Source organism: Somniosus microcephalus, chromosome 15 (assembly GCF_052327205.1).
Source record: "Somniosus microcephalus isolate GS21.2 chromosome 15, FLI_Smic_1.0, whole genome shotgun sequence".
Classification (NCBI taxonomy): domain Eukaryota; kingdom Metazoa; phylum Chordata; class Chondrichthyes; order Squaliformes; family Somniosidae; genus Somniosus; species Somniosus microcephalus.
The window spans coordinates 25444439-25465359 of record NC_141001.1 but is presented as its reverse complement, the minus strand read 5'-3'; the positions used below and the strand labels follow the sequence as shown (position 1 = coordinate 25465359).

At 43.3% G+C, this 20921-nt stretch overlaps 1 protein-coding gene across 5 annotated transcripts in view; it reads left to right on the top strand.

Moving 5' to 3' along the window:
- The window catches only part of prdm11 (PR domain containing 11), a 72904-nt gene that overhangs the window by 37313 nt on the left and 14670 nt on the right, over positions 1-20921 (top strand). Inside the window, exons 4-5 of one of the 5 annotated variants that reach the window (XM_086007567.1) lie at positions 2400-2622; positions 6965-7471. The exons of the other annotated variants lie outside the window; for them this stretch is intronic. Of the exons in view, the coding sequence (XP_085863693.1) occupies positions 2400-2622; positions 6965-7101 (360 nt within the window). The 3' untranslated portion in view covers positions 7102-7471. Of the gene's footprint in view, positions 1-2399; positions 2623-6964; positions 7472-20921 lie in introns of those variants that run through there. 5 annotated transcript variants of the gene reach the window in all.

Genomic DNA, 20921 nt, shown 5'->3' with positions numbered 1-20921 from the left:
GTCATCATTTGCAGGTGGCAGGACTTTGTTGTTTCAGACCTGGGGCAACTTTTACCAGGCTTAACCACACCTGTGGAATGTTGGAGCCTCACACAAATCTCCAGTGTGACCTCCTGGGAAACCCCGCTCGCCACCTTCACTCAGCGCTTCCTCAACGGAGGCATATACCAGAAGCATGGGAGCCATTTATTTCCTTCCCTTCTGGACATTAGATGAGCTCGAACACCAGCTGCGGCACCAGCAGAACCAGGAACAACAGCAGGAACAACAGCAGCAGCAACAGGAGCGCCAGGCTGCTGCTCACCCACCTGAAGCTGCACAGGCCAAAAGGGGCCAGCGCTTGGAAGTGGCTTGAGAGCACCTTGCTGCACATCAGGGGGCCATGGGGACCCATATCTGCACTGGCAGTCCTACTCAGAAGGACTTCCATGAAGGTCTGGTTTCTCTGTTGAATAGATGCCCATCGCTCCTCAAGAGATGTCATTCTATTATGAACACTCACCATGTTTTCCATACCCTGGCGACTTATCTCCTCCATGGAGGTTGCCATCCTCTCCATGGTGATGCGTTCATGCGCCAATGACTCCACAAAGGCTCTGCTCATGTTCGCTATGGACTCCTCCATTCGCTCCACACTCACATTGACCCTGGAGACAAAACCTGCCAGAGACTCCTGCATCTGTTCCTGGAGTTCCAGCCCCGCTGATCTTATGGATGGACCCAGAGGCAGAGGGTCGACATGCAGCTGAGCCGAGCTGGCAGAGTCCTGCGCCCTCCGACTAGCACTCTCCACTGCTGTCCGTCTCCACAATCTGCTGATGCTCACTTGTGAGCTGTGATACACCAGGTGACAACACTACTCTATGTCCCGAAGGTCCCACCGAGGTGTGAGTGTCTGTGCTGGTGCTGGGTGCGCTGAATTCTGCTGACGCTGCGCCCTCAGAGGTTGCAGATTCCTCTGAGGAGTCTGGCAGCTCAGGCTCTTCCTCCTGGACAGTGGGGATGGGGGCTCTCGATGGTCCTGTGGGGGAGCGAAGGAAAGAGTCAGAGATGTGATGCCAAGGTTACATGCACATTGCATATTGCAGATGATCATAGGTCCATCTATTATAGCTTCAGAATCATTATCAGTGACTCATGCAATGTCAATGAGAGAGATGGAAAACTATTCTGTCACCAGCTTGCTGTGATGCACCCGCCTGTCCGTCCCCCACTTGCGCCTCATCCTCCAGTCCTACGATCTCCAGGACCGCCTCCTCCCAGGGGGTGTGGTGGGCTACTGATGGTGGCCCTCCTCCTGTCCTCACTCGTTTTCTTTTATTGTGAGCTCTCTTTTCCTGCAATGAGGGAGACAAGTGGAGTTTGAGTGAGAATGAAGGAGTGAGTGTAGAGAATCCATAGCGTAGGTGCTTAGAAGGAGACAAAGATGGAGTGAGGTGGCAAGACCAAGGGCCCTCCCTGTGTGTTGTCAGTTGTTTTCATAGCATCAGAGTGATAGGGAATGTGAGGGCTGCATAGTCGAATAGTTAGGTGAATGTGAGCATAGAGAGGGAATGGGTAAGGGTGCATGGATGTCAGTGTCAAGTGGGATGTGGAGGAAGAGATTGCTAAAGCTGAGTGCTGGTGAGGAGAGGCAATGGAGATCAGATTGAAAGTGATGGGAACTTCATACTCACTTTTCCAGTGTGCTGAAGGTCATGAAATCTCTTCCTGCACTGTATCCAGGTTCTGCGGGTAGCCGATAAGGAGTTGACCTCCTCTGCCACTTACAGCCACGCAGCCTTTGTCTGCTGGGGAGGCATCTTCTTCCCTGATGAAGGGAAGAGCACCTCCTTGTGAGCTCTTGCTCCCTCCACTAAAGTCTGCAGGGCAACTTCGTCAAAACAGGGTGCAGACCTCGGTCTTTCTCTTACACTGAGCTGGAAGCAGAATGGCATCAGCAAATGCCAAAAGGTTGGCAGCCTGCAGAAGAAGCCAGGCTTGTTGCAGACCCTGAATGCAGCAGCAATAATGATGTCATATTGTGCGACTTTCTGACTGGAAATACTCATTTGCCAAGGGTTCCCACACGTTGGAAATCAATTGGCCAATTGAGTTAAAATTGCATCAATCTCACACACCCATTTAGATTTGTGTGGGAAACACCAAATTTGGGGAACCCGAGAATTCCCCGCACCCGAGTTAAAATCGACCCCATTATGTTAGGACAGCAAAACTTTGTGTCAGTGGCTAATTGGTCTCTTTGTCAAACAGGTACACTTGGTTAGTTTGCATGTTCATAGAAGTAAATTGCTAGGAGTTTAAGTTAAGAGACAGCCTGTTAGGATGCTGTAATCAAGTGCATGAAAGCATTTTAAATACACTGTTGTATAATGTTTCTTGTTGCTTATATTTCAAAGGAAGGAGTGCAGCCTGGCTCTGGGATTTCAGTCAGCTGCCTTAACTTAAATTCCATCAGTCCTGCTGAGAGGAGTGACCCCAGCAAACTAACAAGAGCACTGCTAGAATACTTTTACACTGAGCAGCATCTGGCTGCACACTGTGCTCGAGGCAAAGGCAAAAACAGTGGGTTCAACATGTCCAGACCTGCCCTTGATCCAGATGTTGTGGATGCAATCAAAGGTATGCAACTGATTTTCAAGTGTTAATGTCTGTGAGGATAATGTTAAGTTTCCACCTCATTCATTTAAAGTTTCAGTCATGGTCATAACTATAACTATGCGAAGAAGTCACAAGTATGGTATTGTTGAGCCAGCATAGAGTTTTAGTTTGAATCTAGCCTGTGCTGTACTTGATCTGTAAGTACTCGAACCTGATGTTGGGTTCCAAAAATGGAAAAATATTTATATATCAATCTATCGATAAGCAAAGTCCACCAATCTATTATATATTAAAATAGATAGTAGATTAATAGATCACAACATTCCATTTGAAATACATTTAAAGCTCCTATGTCAGGCTCTGTCTATGGCAAAATGGAATTTAAAATGTTAAAATAGCATGATAATGTTAGCTCCAAACTTAGTACTAGAACTGTATTTCTGGCCTTAGACTCAATGGGGTAGACATTAACCCCCCACAACGGGCACGAGAGGGTCGGGGAAGTTTAAATTTAAATATCGGGGAACATGCCCCCAACGATCCACATACGTGCCTGCTGCCATTTTTACGGCGGCGAGTAGCGTGACCGTGCAGTTGGGAGCCTGGTTTAAATTTAACAGCTGGGCTTGGGAAACCTAGAGATGTGAGCAGCCGGCTCCAACAGATAAGTGCTGTTATAAATCTCATCATTCATCAAGAAACTACTTGTGAAATAACGCTGGATGGCCAGCTGGTGGCGCCGTCCAAGGAGTATAAATATTCAGGCATCGGCCCCAGGTAGCCAGGGACATTTTGTAAGACAAGGAACTAGTGAAGTACAACTAGACCTCCATGTTCTGAAACAAGTTGATTAAAGCCTCGCTTTATGCTCAAACCAAGTGCGTAGTGAGTTTTATTACGTCAAGCGCTTTTTAGAGCATCCTTATGGACCAGGAGGAACTGGAGTGCTCCATCCGGCCCCTCAAGCAAACCTTCGGCCTCTCTTCTGCCAATCGTGGCCTCTCCTCACTGCTGCGATCAGCTGCCGCTCCCACTAAGCCCCAATCCAGAGCCCCGATCTTACCCTCCCGATTACCAGGCTCTGACACCCCCCAATCATCTCTCCCAATTGCCGGCTGCGGCCTCCTGCCGCTGGCTTTCCTGCTTGGCAGCCGGGCAGGCTGTCAATATGGCCAGTTGCCGGGCGGGAAACGGAAGAAAAAAATGATAGAGGTCCTGCTGTTAAATTTGGCAGGACATCTACGTCCCCGAGATTTCCGGGTCTCCTCCGCGCTCACCCGCTCCTTCCCCATAAATATTGGGGCCAATATGTATGTAAGCATGACATTACATTACAAAACCACTAGGTAGGAGTGTGTTTGCCCTCAGCAAGAGTATTAAGGAAAGAATGAAAGTTGAGTGAATTGCAATAACTCTTTATAGTACACCAGTGAAATTTCAATGTTTTTATTAAAATTAATTTCCTCACTGCAGCATGATTTAAACAGACACCTTTCTCTCAATGTGGCCTCATGAAATGTCATTGACACTGCTTCTCATTTGTACACAGTCCCTCAGATTTCCATGCCATGTCTGTACCTTGATATTCCTCTGTAACTCCTCCCCCAGTAGAATTTCTGGACCAGTCCCTACCCTACTTGAGCAGAATTCCACACACTGAAGCCATCAGTAATAAGTCTAGACAGTTATAAACTTTGAATGCTCATTAGCTAATTTCCTTATGACCTGCCATGTCTATGTAATCACCATGTGCAGTGCCACAGAAGATTGACTAGTATGTTTTAAAATTAAGAGGGTGCAGAATAAGCAGTAATAGCACAGTGAGAATACGGAGTGTCTTAAGAATTAACTTTCAACACAGGAGGAAACCTTTTGGTACACCTTGCTTGTGCCAGTGCTAGCTCCACATCAATGTACTTTACTCCCATTTCCCTGCTCTTTCCCTTAACCTTTAATATTTCTCTCTTTCAAGTTTTTAAACTGATTCCATCATAAATGTTATGATTTGACTCAGTTTCAATCACCACTTGTGGTAATATTTGCATATTTTAAGAACTCTATGGGGATAATTTTGACTTTGTGCGATAATGTAAAACAGGTGATAGTGAATTGGCAATCCGGTTTACATCTCTCCCAGTTTTTATTTCTATTGAAGGCACTCCTGGCTCCATATTAAGGGAAGTTTAAAAGAAAAAATTTACCATCTTTGTTGGTGGCCTCCAGCAATCCCTTTAAGGACCGCTAGTTAGACTGCAGAAGGAACTGGAAAAACTTAGGGGCCAGCGCTTGTATATGTTAATGAGCAGCCTAACACTCATTTAAGACGGACACTGGATGCCTAAATATCACCTGAGCCAATATGGCGTTGAATATATTTCATGTGCCTTTTTGGACATGGACATGGGCATAGCCCCTGAAATTAGATCCTTTTGCCCCATTTCACATCCGAGAAATGGGCAAAACAAAGTCCAATATTGCCCGACGTTTGTTTAATCAAACATTTTTTAGGTAGCTTGAATTAGTAATGTCATCTTTTAAATATTTGGTTAAAAAAAATGTGTAACTTAGAATGTTCCTGACAACAGAATACAGCAGCTGAGTGAGTCCAGAACTCAACTAATTTCCTGCAAGTGATCAAGTTCAGTTTAGTGAAAGGATTTGAATTTTAGAATTCTGTGAATTGAGTCGCACTAATATTGATTTGTTTAATTGATGGAGATGGCATAAGCCTTTGGTTGCTCCGCTTCTGAGGTTCCCCATTCGCTGCGATGTATTCAAATTACTTTTCTAGGAAGTTTTGGAAAAAGTTCAGTGGAAAGGTCACCTAGGTATTCTACCTAGAAAGGCATGGGTAGCAGGTGCATGGGAACACCATCACCTCTAATTGGCAATCTCACAGGCTACAGGATGATTTGTGTAGTAAATGGAAAAAATGCCAGACTGTTGCAGTAAGGGGTGTTCTTCTGAGGTTGATCCTGATGCACACTGTTGAGTCAGAATAAAGAGAACTTATTCTGCATCTGGCTGTGCTGTCCCCTGACCTAGGAGTGCTTGATACTTACACTATTGCCTAAAATGGAAAGTGGGAGCTTTGTATCGTATTCTAACCCCACTACTTCTATAGGTAGCCATGGTGTGGAGATGCCGGAGTTGGACTGGGGTGGACAAATGTAAGAAGTCACACAACACCAGGTTATAGTCCAACAGCTTTATTTGAAATCACAAGCTTTCGGAGCGCTGCTCCTTCTTCAGGTGAAGTGGAGAAATGCATAAAGACACAGCTTATATAGTCAGAGAATCATGTCAGATGTTTACAGGTAACCTTTCCAACTGCCATTTATCACACCTCGGCAGAGAGATAATCACAGCAGTCAAAGGTGTGAATGGTGTCCAAACAGGTCAGTCAGGGAAACAGCGGGTTAGGTTGATTGGGCTATGATTAAAAAAAATTGACCCTTAGTGTTAGGGGGATTAAATATGTGGGGTTACGGGGATAGGGTGGGATATGTGTTGGTGTAGGGGTTACGGGGATCGGGTGGGATATGTGTCGGTGCAGGCTCGATGGGCCGAAATGGCCTCTATCTGCACTGTGGGGTTTCTGTGATTCTGTGTGAAAGAACAATGAGGTGGGGTCACAAGGGGTCAAATATTGCAGATGCTGGGGTCTGTATGAAAAACAAAAAAACAGACAAAAAACATTTTTTTTGGCTGGAAATCACAGCAGGTCCGGCCGCATCTGTGTAGAGAGAACAAGCCAATGTCGACTCGAGTCTGGATGACCCTGCGTCAGGTGGGGTTACATGTAGCGTGACATGAACCCAAGATCTCGGTTGAGGCCGTCCTCATGGGTGCGGAACTTGGCTATCAGTTTCTGCTCGACGATTTTGCGTTGTCGTGTGTCTCCTTGACCCCTTGTGACCCCACCTCATTGTTCTTTGATGTAATGTTTCCCTGACTGACCTGTTTGGACACCATTCACACCTTTGACTGCTGTGATTATCTCTCTGCCGAGGTGTGATAAATGGCAGTTGGAAAGGTTACCTGTAAACATCTGACATGATTCTCTGACTATATAAGCTGTGTCTTTATGCATTTCTCCACTTCACCTGAAGAAGGAGCAGCGCTCCGAAAGCTTGTGATTTCAAATAAAGCTGTTGGACTATAACCTGGTGTTGTGTGACCTCTTACTTCTATAGGTGTCTGCACAGATTGAATGTGGAGTTGTGTATTTATTATTTCAATCTTAGTCCAGTTCCTGGTGTATCTGGACTAGGAACTGGATCAAGACTGAAATGTCATGGTCAAATAATCCTGTTGAAGATTATCCACCAAAACTTACATTTTACTACTTTGTATTTTGCAGCATATGTGCAGCTGAAGTTTGCATACGTGACGGACAAGGCATTTTATGCCATGGTAAACAGCAAGTGCAGTGACAGCAGAAAAAAGATCCGCTACATTTTGGGAGTCCGGGACAGAACTGAAGATGCTCCCAACTAGCAGGAGTTTGGTGTGGGTTTCCGGTGGAAATCGTGGGTTAACAATGAAGAAGACAAGATGGGGGTTGTGGGGGGAGTACAATGAAGGAGAAAATTTTTGTTTTGTTTAAATTAATAATGTCAAACAACCCCAAATCAACCGAGTCTACCAGAAAAGAACAATTATTTCCTGAAGATTAGACCATTTCCGCTATATTCGATCACATTTTAGAATTGGCTTTAAATTAATCTACTAATCTTTTTGTCCTAATACCCACTACCATAAGCATTGCACAGCAGTGTATATGTATTTAATTTATTTATTCAGGTCTCATACTACAAAAAACAGCTGACAACATTGCTACCACAAAATAAAGCACATGTAAACCTGTTCTCAGTCATTTATTTATGCAATTTGACTTGTATTGGGTGAAAACAATTACTTGTGAGGAAGAGAGCTTCATTCAGTGAGATGTTACACAGAGGGCTGGATTTTACTAGTAGCTGGAAGTGGCAATGGTAGTCCTGCCAGGAGCTTTGTGATTTCTAACTTGGTGATAGCTATGATTTTTTTCCCCATTTCTGTGGCAGGAGTTCAGGGAAAGCACTGGTTCAGCTAACTGATTATCTGAGAATTAGGTATTGGGCTAATTAGAAGCTTATTTTATCTTTGGCTTCAGTACATTCAGATTGCCTTGCCCCTTCCACCCTTCCCCAACATACATTAGGTATGGCCTATTAGCAGTAAATGATGAAGCAGGACAGGAATACAATATATTTTTTTAGCTTACACTTATTGCTGGGGTAGACTTTTCATCTGTTGCACTTAGCTGAGAAAAGTGGTGACTGAAATTAGCAGAGTTTGCTGGTTGTGTATTATTAACATATTTAAATTGCTGGCTACTGGCAGGGCATGTGCTTTCTGCTGGCAGAAGACGTTGCTACTGTGAACCAAGTGGAAATTCAGCCCATTAACCTCCTAAACACTGAATGTATAATGATGAAGTGGGATAGTTTTACTGATAAAACTAATTTTATTTTTGTGGTGTGTTTATACTTATGTTCTTTTTGCAGCCCTTTAGGCTGCACATCTGATTCTCCATTTGTTCGAATGGACATGTGAACTTGAGCATCTCCATAGCATCTTCTGATTCCAATCCTAGTTGGGAGTGGGTAGGTAAAATTGTGGAACACAAGTTTTTACTTTAACTAAGTGGCCCTTCTTCCTATTGTTAGTCATCTATGATGAAGGAGAAACTCACTGATGTAAGGAAGGCCACAGAGATCATTAGAAACATGAAGCAGAACTGAGATATCACAAGACGAAGTTTGTTTTCTTTCAGTGCTTGAGGATGATGCATATGCTATTTGTGACTAGTACTAGTCAATCCATTTTTATTTGTGATGGTAGTTATGTTAAACTTCAGGAGGGTGCCTGATTTCATTAAAGGCTGGTTCGCAGAGGATAGATTGTAGTTGTTTTGTACAATATGTGCACCAAAATACAGTGTACAGTTTTAGATCTACATTCTATGGAGGCAAAAAGGCAACAATTAATAAAAGAAATAATCTAATTTCATCAAGTATATATAAGCATGGCTGAATTAAAAATAAATAGTTCTGGAAACACATACCAGCACTCTGCTCTGAAGAGAAAATATAGGCTAGTGTTACGGGTGTAGATCCTTTGTCAGAAGTGGAAACTGGTATATAATCTGAAAAGGTGGTTCTCTCTAACATTGTTAGTCTGCTGGAGGGTATGGAATTATTTATTTTGAACATGTCTAACCTAGGAACAGGAGTAGGCCATTTAGCCCCTCAAGTCTGTTCTGCCATTCAATGAGCTCATGGCTGATCTGTGACCTAACTCCATTTACCTGCCTTTGGCCCATATCCCTTAATACCTTTGGTTAACAAAAATTTATGAATCTCAGATTTAAAATTAACAATTGACCCAGCGTCAACTGCCGTTTAGGGACAAGAGTTCCAAACTTCTACCACCCTTTGCGTGTAGAAGTGTTTCCTAACTTCACTCCTGATAGGCCAGGCTCTAACTTTCAGGCAATATCCCCTCGTCCTAGACTCCCCAACTAGCGGAAATAGTTCCTTTCTATCCTATCAGTTCCCCTTAATACGTTGAAAACTTCGATCAAATCACCCCTTAACCTTCTAAATTCCAGGGAATACAACCCGAGTTTATGTAATATCTCCTTGTAATTTAACCCTTGGAGTCCAGGTATCATTCTACAGTAGTAAATTTATGCTGCACTCCCTCCAAGGCCAATATATCTTTCCTACAGTGTGATGCCCAGAACTGAACACAGTACTCCAGGTATGGTCTTTGTATAGCTATAGCATAACTTCTACCCCCTTGTATTCTAGTCCTCTAGATATAAAGACCAGTATTCCATTAGCCTTTTTGATTATTTTCTGTACCTGTCCATGACATTTTAACAATCTATGGACCTCTAAGTCTCTTTGGACCTCTACTGTTTCTAGCTTTTCACCATTTAGAAAGTATTCTGATCTATAATTTTTAGGTCCAAAGTGGATGACCTCACATTTGCCTATTTTGAAATCCATTTGCCAGAGTTTTGCCCTTTCACTTAATCTATTAATATCTCTGTAATGTTATGCTTCCATCTACACTGCTTACAATGCCACCTATCTTTGTGTCATTGGCAAACTTGGACATGTGGCTCTCTATCCCATCATCTAAGTCGTTAATAAATATGGTGAATAGTTGAGGCCCCAACACAGATCCCTGTGGGACACCATTAGTCACATCCTGCCAATTAGAGTACCATCCTCTCTGTCTCCTGTCAATAATTTGCCTTCAATTCCATGAGCTTATCAGAGAACTTAATACTGTGTTCACCAAAAACTGTGCTTGTACCTTAATTAGAGAAATTGAATCTGAAATACAACAACCCTTATAGCTCAGCAAGTTCATCCAATGACCTAATCCCCAGGTTTGATCCCCTACCTGTGTTGAGTTGACTGATCTCAGCCAGCATGGTGGTAGGGTGAATTACAGTTGGCTTCACCTTCCCTAGATAAAGGAGGGGAAAATTGTCCAGGGTTTCTGCTCTTTATTTTTGCCAGTGGCCCATGCTAGAAGTGTGCTTCTGATGCCCTGTCTAGGAAGTGTCTCAACTTTGAATAATTGCCACTTGGAGAAAGTATGAGAAGGAATCCGTGGGACATCCCTGGCAAGCAAGCAATACCTCCAGGTGAGGAGGGGAGAAAATGGTGAGAAAAGAAAGAATCAGCAACAAATAAATACACCATAGGTGTAAAAGAGAAGCTAGCCATTGGGGAACCAGAAAGGTAGAGCAGCAAAGAGAGAAATGATAAGAGACAGAAACCCGCTGTTGCTTGCAAGCTAGTGAGTTGCTTTGTTCTCGGTTCAACCAAAGCTAGAATATATTTCTTTCATGTTGACCCTTGGCCAGTTGCATTTAATTTTTAATCAGAGGTATGGCTTAAGAATGTGCAAAGTATTGATTATTCTTGTACTATTTTTCTAGAAAAAGTAGCAGTTACAGTCATCATTGAGCTTTTATACTTTAATTTTCTGTGAATTCATTTACTTTTGTTAAATATGTACATTTAACACTGAGCCAGTAAGGGTCTAGATTTGGCTCGGTTTAATCAAACATCTCAAATGAGCTCAGTTTTCCAGTTCCATTTGATAGGGCAGGTCAAGTTAAGGAAAGCGCATTCAGCAGGAAAATGATACCATGTGGATACTGCCATTACACTGAACACTGCATTCAACTTACTGCTATCTAAAGATTTTTAGTAGTTTGAATATAATTTGAGCCATACTGGTCCTGACCTAGATCTGAATGCAGCAATGGTCATTAGAGAATCTGATAACTCTGCTATTGTACAAGAATTGGCGGGTGAGCGTGTCTTCTTCGACATAGCTCTGAATGTGGTTCAAAATATTGAATGGATATGGGTCTTACCACTTACTTAAAAAGTAACCTAGTTTTATAACTTTGTAACCTCACAGCAGAATCACCCAGTGTTCTTGCATTCTGACCAATAACCAATGAGGAGGGGCTGTATTCTGGCTTTAGCATAGTCGCTTGTTTTTCAAGATAAGTTTAAATATTATCTTGGAACACTTAGCAATGGAATTTGACCTTCATGTCCTTCACACATCTGAATCACTTACTATGAAACCTGATGTAATGGCTACAGCTGTTTATAAGTCTCATTTTTCTTTGTTTTTAAGTAACACATTTATTCTTAAGAGGATGTAAATGCAGCCATGAAAGTATTGTATACCCCTAGTTTTATGGTATTTATGAAACCCATGGATTGATTTTTGGGCTAAGAAATTTATTGGCTTGTAACTTTACAATATATTATATATCATTGCTTTTCTTGGTCCACTGAGGATTGTACGTAATAGATTAGGATTTTCTACTTTTATCCCACTGTCTGAACAATGGAAATTTTCCCAGGGTGTTTTCACTCGCTGCCTCCAAGTCTTCCTGAACTGATGCAATCAAGTTTCAATAAAACTCAGGTTCAAACTTCCATTTAAATATTCCTCCCAGTGTGAAGTAATGAGGTATTTATTTCTGGTGTCGACCATTGCATCTCATTCTCTTAAGATTGATGCTTATGGTTCCTGGTTCTGATCTAGATGTTGAAAGTAGTTGCTGGTTGGTTGTATGTAGTGGAGGGACTAATAATAATTCTCACCTTGTTTGATTGCAGGACTGGAAGAAACCATGACAAAAGGGAATATTTTTCAGCATAGTCAGATGGAAATTCATTTAGCTGGGAAAGATGTTGTGGGCTTTGTGATCATTTGTGTATCCCTCAATTGTTAACATACTGGCAGACAAATTGTTCTGTGTGACAATTCGAAATATTATAAAAATATCTTTCTACAACTTGATCTGTTTCATTTTTCAGTAACATATTATGTTAATATTTTAGGGAAATTGTAACTACTTGATTCACATTCTTACTGCTTTTATTCTGTTTAACTGTTTGTGCTCATTGAGGGGAGCAGTGTCCATGCTAGCAGGTAGAACTTTTTGCATCCAATGTCACCATCAGATATGTGGGAAAGGTACAGGACAAACCAGGCGTGGAGTAATGGACTCTGTATTATGCAAGCAATATGCCCTAATCTAAGCCTCAAACGAGCAAGCCCTGTTACATCAGTGTGACTTTACAAATTCCCAAACTACAGTCTACTTATGATGATTCAAAGTAATTTCTTACAATAAAAACAATTGAATTATCCAGATAATTTGAATTACGTGACTGAAATAAGAGGAGTAGACTGTAAATTGTGGCTCAGTTGGTAGCACCCTAGTCTCTGAGTCAGAAGGTTGTGGGTTCAAGTCCTACTCCAGGGACTTGAGCACAAAAATCTAGGCTGACACTCCAGTGCAGTACTGAGGGAGTGCTGCACTGTCGGAGGTGCTGTCTTTCGGATGAGATGTTAAACCGAGTCTGCTGTCTCAGGTGGACATAAAAGATCCTATGGCACTATTTCGAAAAAGAGCCAGGGGAGTTATTCCCCGGTGTCCTGGCCAATATTTATCCCTCAATCAACATCACTAAAACAGATTATCTGGTCATTATCACATTGCTGTGTGTGGAAGCTTGCTGTGTGCAAATTGGCTGCTGCGTTTCCTACATCATAACAGTGACTACACTTCAAAAAGTACTTCATTGGCTGTAAACCGCTTTGGGACGTCCAGTGGTTGTGAAAGGAGCTATATAAATGCAAGTCTTTCCTTCTTATTGTTGCCAATTTGAGTGGAGATTGTCGATTGGTGCTAAACTATGACAGTCATGGCACATATCTACCCAATCAGTGGATAATGGATTGACAGTGGCTAAACTCATTTTATTTGGGACATTTATATCCATCAGAGAGAGATTTTTATCCCATCAGTCTGGGCTTGATTCAAACCCAAATCTAAGAGGTGAAAAAATAGTGCTCTAACCAACTGCAACACTAAGCTCCAGATTTAGAGATATTATTCTTTGCTGTCTCCAGTGATCTACATTTGGATTATCCAATATAAATGCAAGAATGTTGTTCTTTGTTTCTATATTGCGCTTCTTGTTGCTGCAGTGCTCTGGGTTCAGATGCCACGACCTTCTGAGCATTTTACCTTTGGCTGTAGAATTCGTTTTTATGTGAAGACTATTCTAATATTAATTTTATAATCTGGAAGGGTTACTTGAATTATATCCTACATTGAGAGCAATTATTAATAACAAAAAAATAACAATGCTGAAAATCTGAAGCAAGAACAGAAAGTACTAAAAATACACAGTAGGTCAGTCAGCATCTACAAAGATAAAGACAGATTAACATTTCAGGTGGGACCCTTTGTTAAAACCATTCTAAGGAGTGCCCCACCTGAAATGTTAATCAACCTTTCTCTTTCGGGTGTTGACTGATCTGTGTATTTTTACCTTTTCCTGTTTTTACTGCAGAACTAGATTACTTCGCCTGTTTTTCCAATGAGCAGCTTGGCACAAAATGAGTGTAGAAATTAATCTGTCTTATTCCTAAGCATTGTCACTAATTGATGCCAGAACTGACCCAGGACAGTAACTTGCTTTCAATCCATAGAATTTCCAGTCGAGAAACATACAAGCCATAGTGACTTTCTAAAATTTTCTGCAAAAATCATTAGTTAGTGGTCTATGTGTTGCAACTGAAAACCGAACTTAGCCATGGTAATACCTGACTCTTTTTGTTGTTATTTTAGCCATGGTAATACCTGACTCTTATAGCGAATTTAGTAAACAACTTGTTTATATCAGAATTGTTCTTAAATTGAATTGTTGGTACAATAGAAGGATCACTGCTTTTTTATGGCAGTGTAGGAACTTCAAGTTTGGTTCTAAAGCTTGCCATCTACTTTTAGTCTCACACAAAGCAGTAACAGTTATGGTCTTTTTTGGTATGATCTAGGATGTGCCATAAGCAGCTTGACATAGTTTTGCTTCCACAGTTAAGGTTCATTCGACAACACAATGAAATTATTATGATAAACTCTTTGTTAGGATATATTTATTATATTGTTACTTCATCCACCCTGATACACCCCACAGTCTCCCCATTGCAGCATCCACTTGTTTCTTAAATGATTCCAGGCTTTTCAGTACTAGTGTGCCATTGTCGTTGGTCCCCGCCACGAACTCTGTTCCATAGCCACCGACTGCATCGCTCTCACTGGCCACTGTCTGAGGCTGAACCAGACCATTCGCAACCTTGCTGTCCTATTTGACCCTGAGCTAAGCTTCCGACCCCATATCCTCTCCATCACCTAGACCGCCTATTTCCACCTCCATAACAGTGCCCATCTCTGCCCCGCCTCGGCCAGGGGAATTGAGGGATATGGGGATTGGGTGGGAAAGTGGACTTGAGGTCGAAGATCAGCCATGATCTTATTGATTGAGCAGGCTTAAAGGGCTATATGGCTTACTCCTGCTCCTAATGTTCTTATCTGCCGCTGAAGCCCTCATCCCTGCCTTTGTTACCTCTAGCCTCGACTATTCCAATACTCTCCTGACTGACCTCCCATCTTGCATCCTCCGTAAACTGGTGCTCATCCAAAACTCCAAAGCCCGTATCCTAATTCGCACCAGGTCCCGTTCACCCGTCAACCTCATTGACCTACATTGGCCTAGCAGTGCTTCGATTTCAAAATTCTCATCCTTGATTTAAAATCCCTCCATGGCCTCGTCCCGCCCTATCTCTGCAACCTCCTCCAGCCTTACAACCCTCTTGAGATTTCTGTGCTCCTCCAATTCTGGTCTCTTGCGCATCACTGATTTTAATCGCTCCACCATTGACAGCCATGCCTTCAGCTGCTTGGGCCCTAAGTCTGGAATTCCCTCCCTAAACACCTCTACCTCTCCTCCTTTAAGGCATTCCTTAAAACCTACCTCTCTGACCAAGCTTTTGGTTACTTGTCCTAATATCTCCTTATGTGGCTCTGTGTCAAATTTTGTCTGATTATGCCTTGGGATATTTTACTACGTTAAAGGTGCTATATAAATGCAAGTTGTTGTTGAGTGATTATTGTTTCTTAACATTTAAGTAGGCTTTCAGCTGGAAAAAAGTTTATTTCAGTAAGTTTTATTCTTTGTGTTTTAAGCGGGCATTTGAATTACAACTGTAGCATTGGTTCGAGGTAGTTCAGCTTTGCACTGACCGAGTGAGACCCCTTCGAGGTAGACATTTCATTCTCCTTCACCTGAGCCCTAACTCCAGATTTACATTACACAGGTTTAGTTTTGGTGCAAAGCAGAAACTTCTTCGCACTGACACTGAAGTTGTAATGTAAATGCACCCATAATGAAAATTTCCAGAAACTTCTTGTGATTTTGTGGCAATGAAAATAGGATACTTCTTTCTGTTGCATTTCTTTACAGTGTCGGTAGAAATTGTTTATTTGATGGTAAGACTTGTTCTATTTCCACGGATCATGCACCAGCCATGACCTGTTGGGTGGTCTGCGCCCACATCTCCTCCAATGCTGCTCTAAACCAGTTGGCAGGAGAACAAGTTAGGGATTGCTCCTCCTTCATGCGTCCTCCCCCAGCCTCTCTTAAGGAAGCATCGGGCCTCCACGAGACAGCCGGGAATGAAAATTGAGTAACATGGAGAATCATACCTGCATCCCACCACTCTGTTGTAGTGAGTTGGTGCTCCAGTGCACTGCCACATTTTAACCCCATAACACGGATACAACTTTGGAACACTTCCTCAAGAGCTCTCACTGCTGAAATGAGTGTGAGCTTTTTCTGGAAATAAAACTTTGTAAATTGGGTGTGATGCTGGAATGTTAAATGTTTATATGTTGTATATCAACATTTTCCAGGGAAAATTTTTGATTTTTAGACATAAATAGAGCCCAAAACTTTAAAAAGAATACTACCACTCTATAAAGCATTCATGAAACCAAGCTTGAGCTGTTTTTATACTGGAACTGTTTTAGTTTGAATTCTGAGAAACTGGTATCATTGAGCCAGTTCCCAGAGTTTACAAAGCTAAATCCAGCGTCCTTATCCCAGAATCTGAACTTAAACAGTACTAGTATAAAAGCAGCTTCAAGAGTTTGTTGCCCACACACCATACTTAAAGCAGAGGTAATAAAAAGGATTCAGAGAAGAACAAGGATGGATTTGGACAGTGTGAGAAACAGTTGCATGTCTGTGTGACTAATGGATCATCAATCTAATTTGACACCAGAGTGGGATTTGATAATGGATGTGGAAAACTTATTGTGGGGAACCAAGGGACATGATTTTAAGTTAAGGGCATTGTGAGCGAGCTGCAACTTCTTTTAGTTTCACTGTTAATATTTTCCAACTGGATTCTGTCATTCACATTCCACTACTTTCCCTTCCATACTGGGACCATTCTGACTTCATTGTTTGCCTTCCTAATGGTTTTTGTTTATATATCTGACTGAAATGACTCTTGTGTAGTATACAGTGAACTCTGGACCTTCATTGTTGTTCTGCCCTCTCTTCCCTCTTTGTTTGGGTCAGTCCTATAAAGAGGCTTCTCTTTGCTTGACCATACCTCTTCTAATAAAGAGTCCCATTCATAACTTACTTTTTTCTTCTCAATGATGATTGACCTCTGTATTTTCAGCATTTTTTGTTTTTATTATTGGTTTCATATATTGGTTTATTGTGGGGGGGAAAATATTGACATGCCTCCGAGTTTAACAACACACTCAACAGTTCATTAAACAATGTGCATTTATGTAACATTTGTTATCTAAGACATCTCCGAGTACTTTAGGAGGAGAGATGAACACAAGCTAATGAAAGTGTGGGAGGTGGAGAGAGCGAGACCGAAGACTTGGTCAAAGAAATAGATTTTAGGACATTTTTGAGGCAAGTAGAGTGACACTGACGCAAAATTATTTGGAAACCGCACCTGTACCGAGCCAAGTACGCGACTGTGACGTCCGTTCACGCAATCAAGGGCACTATATGACCAGAAGCGACTGTCAAACTAAACACAATCACATTTTTTGTGATGTCAGTAGTGTATAAATGAGACCTGTGCCTCTTATTTGAGAGATGAATAATTATTCAGTTTAGAAAATAAGAAGTCATGGGGGAGCAGAGAAATATGTTTAATTAAAAATAAAAATTTCAGGCTAACCCCTGTAATATTGGATTAAGTCTTTTATCGAGTTCTATGATTAATCACTAATATTTCAGGATGTCACTGGAAGTACCCTATTGTGGCGGTACCACCGGTTGTCCCTTACATTGAGATACATAATTCCCTTTAACTTACCTTACTGTATGTGTCTATTACTATACTCAGGCTTCTCTCCTGTACTGTGGCGTCATGACGTCAGAGCTCGGAACCTTCCAACAGTAGAGCTCGGAACCTGCTGGCAGTTGGGCTCGGAACCTGCTGGCAGTTGGGCTCGGAACCTGCTGGCAGTTGGGCTCGGAACCTGCTGGCAGTTGGGCTCGGAACCTGCTGGCAGTTGGGCTCGGAACCTGCTGGCAGTTGGGCTCGGAACCTGCTGGCAGTTGGGTTCGGAGACCTGCTGGCAGTTGGGTTCGGAACCTGCTGGCAGTTGGGTTCGGAACCTGCTGGCAGTTGGGCTCGGAACCTGCTGGCAGTTGGGCTCGGAACCTGCTGGCAGTTGGGTTCGGAACCTGCTGGCAGTTGGGCTCGGAACCTGCTGGCAGTTGGGCTCGGAACCTGCTGGCAGTTGGGCTCGGAACCTGCTGGCAGTTGGGTTCGGAACCTGCTGGCAGTTGAGCTGGGAAACTTCTAGTCAGTCCTCGTGGCATCCCTGCTGGGGAAAGACCTACACCACGGTGCTCCTACAGTCAGCCATCTTACCTGCTGTAATTAGCCTGTTCCTGTAAATAAACAACTTGTTAATAGTTCGTCGAAGTCAAACTCTCTTATTTAGTGGCGATCTACACAAACCGCTACATTGGTGACCCAACGACGTGACAATTCCAATACTACAATTGATGACCCCGTATCCGTGAACGATTTTCACGGTAGCAACGCGTAGCCTGAACCTCGTCTTCCCACAAGACGACCGACGCACAACCGACGAACAACTACGGAACAGCAACCGCCTAACACCGATTCCTCCAAAGGTGACCCCGTCTTTGCGAACGTATTCGCAAGGTAAGCGCAGTCTGGAGCAGATCCCGTTTGACACGGACAAAACTCAACCGGACTCCGTTTTTTTGTGAGCAATTTTCACAAAAGAAGCACGCCATGGAAGCACCAGCCGTTTTGCTGTCGCTGCCGCAATCCAGGGAGCCACAGTCTCCCTCGTGCTTTATAAAGGTAGAAGCCCCGTTCGACGAGAACATCGATGCGGCGCCGACCACGCACTTGCTTACGGTCCCCGTACTCGTTTTTCCTACCACCACACGGATCGTCCGCCTCTACGTCCAAAGCAACAGCAAGTATACATCTCTCCAAGCGCAGGGTACAGCATGTTCGGGCCCACAAAATCGGAGCGTGCCCTGCGGGGATACCACGAGGACTCACCCCCGCGAACCACGAGGACCCATCCCTCGCGAACCACGAGGACCCATCCCTCGCGAACCACGAGGACCCATCCCTCGCGAACCACGAGGACCCATCCCTCGCGAACCACGAGGACCCATCCCTCGCGAACCACGAGGATCCATCCCTCGCGAACCACGAGGACCCTGCCCTCATGAAACACGAAGACTCGTTCCCCGCCGACGACACACCAGCCCGTCAGCCTGCTGGTTGTGTTACCTACTACACGTTTCAGCGCGAACGAAAAGCGTTGCCGCCCTCACGGCTGTTTTCTCCTAAATCTACAACTGTTACAAGTTTTGCCGCCCTCCAGGCAGAGTTAACCCCTCCTGAAAGCAACAACAACCTGGACCGTTGCTGCCCTTTCTCCAGTTTTTCCTTTAACAAACGCAAACGTCTACTGAAGCTGCACACATCGAGGACAGGTCCAAAGGGCATCCTGCGGCCGCGATCAACACGTGGAAGTTGCTCTGATCACAGATCAACACAGCAACTTTTCACCCTCCGTTCTGTTAATGTCGTAGCATTATGGCACGCACTGTTCTGTGCGTTCCAGCCTCCTGAAGGTTTTGCTCACCAGTCAACGGAGACATCGCCCGCGTCCGCCCAATCTGCCCGTCACTCTGACAAGGCCTGCTGTTTCGCACGTCTCTATGGTCCTTCGCCTGACGGATACGTTTTATTCGCCATGACGTGCGTAAGGATCCGCTTACGAGCAGTATTTTTATACCTCGTCTACTAAGCCGAGCCAGCACGACCGCCGAGACCACCAGCTCGTCAGACCATCTCATCCTTGGACTTTCGTTAAAGCGAATTCTGGGGGGGTCTATGTGGCGGTACCACCGGTTGTCCCTTACATTGAGATACATAATTCCCTTTAACTTACCTTACTGTATGTGTCTATTACTATACTCAGGCTTCTCTCCTGTACTCTGGCGTCATGACATCAGAGCTCGGAACCTTCCAACAGTAGAGCTCGGAACCTGCTGGCAGTTGGGCTCGGAACCTGCTGGCAGTTGGGTTCGGAACCTGCTGGCAGTTGAGCTGGGAAACTTCTAGTCAGTCCTCGTGGCATCCCTGCTGGGGAAAGACCTACACCACGGTGCTCCTACAGTCAGCCATCTTACCTGCTGTAATTAGCCTGTTCCTGTAAATAAACAACTTGTTAATAGTTCGTCGAAGTCAAACTCTCTTATTTAGTGGCGATCTACACGAACTGCTACACTATAAAATATTACTGTTCTGAATGATCTTTGCTTAACTATCAGTGGTTTAGAGCTCTACTAATGCTCTCCCAACTACCTTCTCTCCTAAAATAGATGAGAGCTTGCTTTCCACTTCTAATGGCAGAAAAAATGTTTCTATTGAAGTGTAAGATGAGGATGGGGAATGTAAGGAGGACAGGAAAAACGAAGTACAAATTGAAAGAATAACGAAGATAAAATTATCAAATTGTGTAAAAGTTTTACCCAGCTTATCAAACAAAATCTCCATGTATTGTTCAGCAAATGTTGTAACTAGCACTTTAAGGCTCACTGCACTGATGTTCCACATTGTAGGACCGGAATTTGCGGTGGGTAATAACAGCAAACTAACAGCATTTGCCGTTACTACCCCTTTGAAACTGACTGCAACTTCAGGATGTAGCGCATGCACATCCTAATGCGGAAATCCTGAAGTTGCAGTCATCCATTCATTGCTCTGACACTGGCTGTGCTGTGGACCCCCCCCCCCCCCTTACATAATCAGTATAATCAGTGAAACTGATGAAAACTTTGGCTTTTCCTTGGTAATATTGCTGTTAAATATCCTATTGAATGTTAGGCCTTGTTGGATTAGATGTAACTGGGGTTTTAACAGCATATTGCCTGCTTAAACAAATGATATGACCCTGAAAAACTAATTTAACTTTGTATTTTTTAAAGTTTGTTCATATTTTTTCAGTTCTACCTTCTCCCACCCCTCCAACCCACGTGAGAGCCCCAATCTTTGTTTTGCTCTCTGTGACATTTTTTAAAAGTCAGAATAAAAGCAGGTTCTCATTTCCTGCTTCCCTGTCTGAGAATCCTACAATGAAAGGCTGCTTAGATAGCTTGTTGGCGGCACAGCAGATCGCGTCAGGGATTCCCCATTATAAAGCACTGAAATCACTTGTGCGTCGAAAAAGGCAAACTTCTCGCCACTCACAAGATCTCTGTGGGCAGCTTTCTTCAGAGCCAGTGGCGAATGCCTTTTCTGGGCCATTGTGAAAGAGAGGATGACCC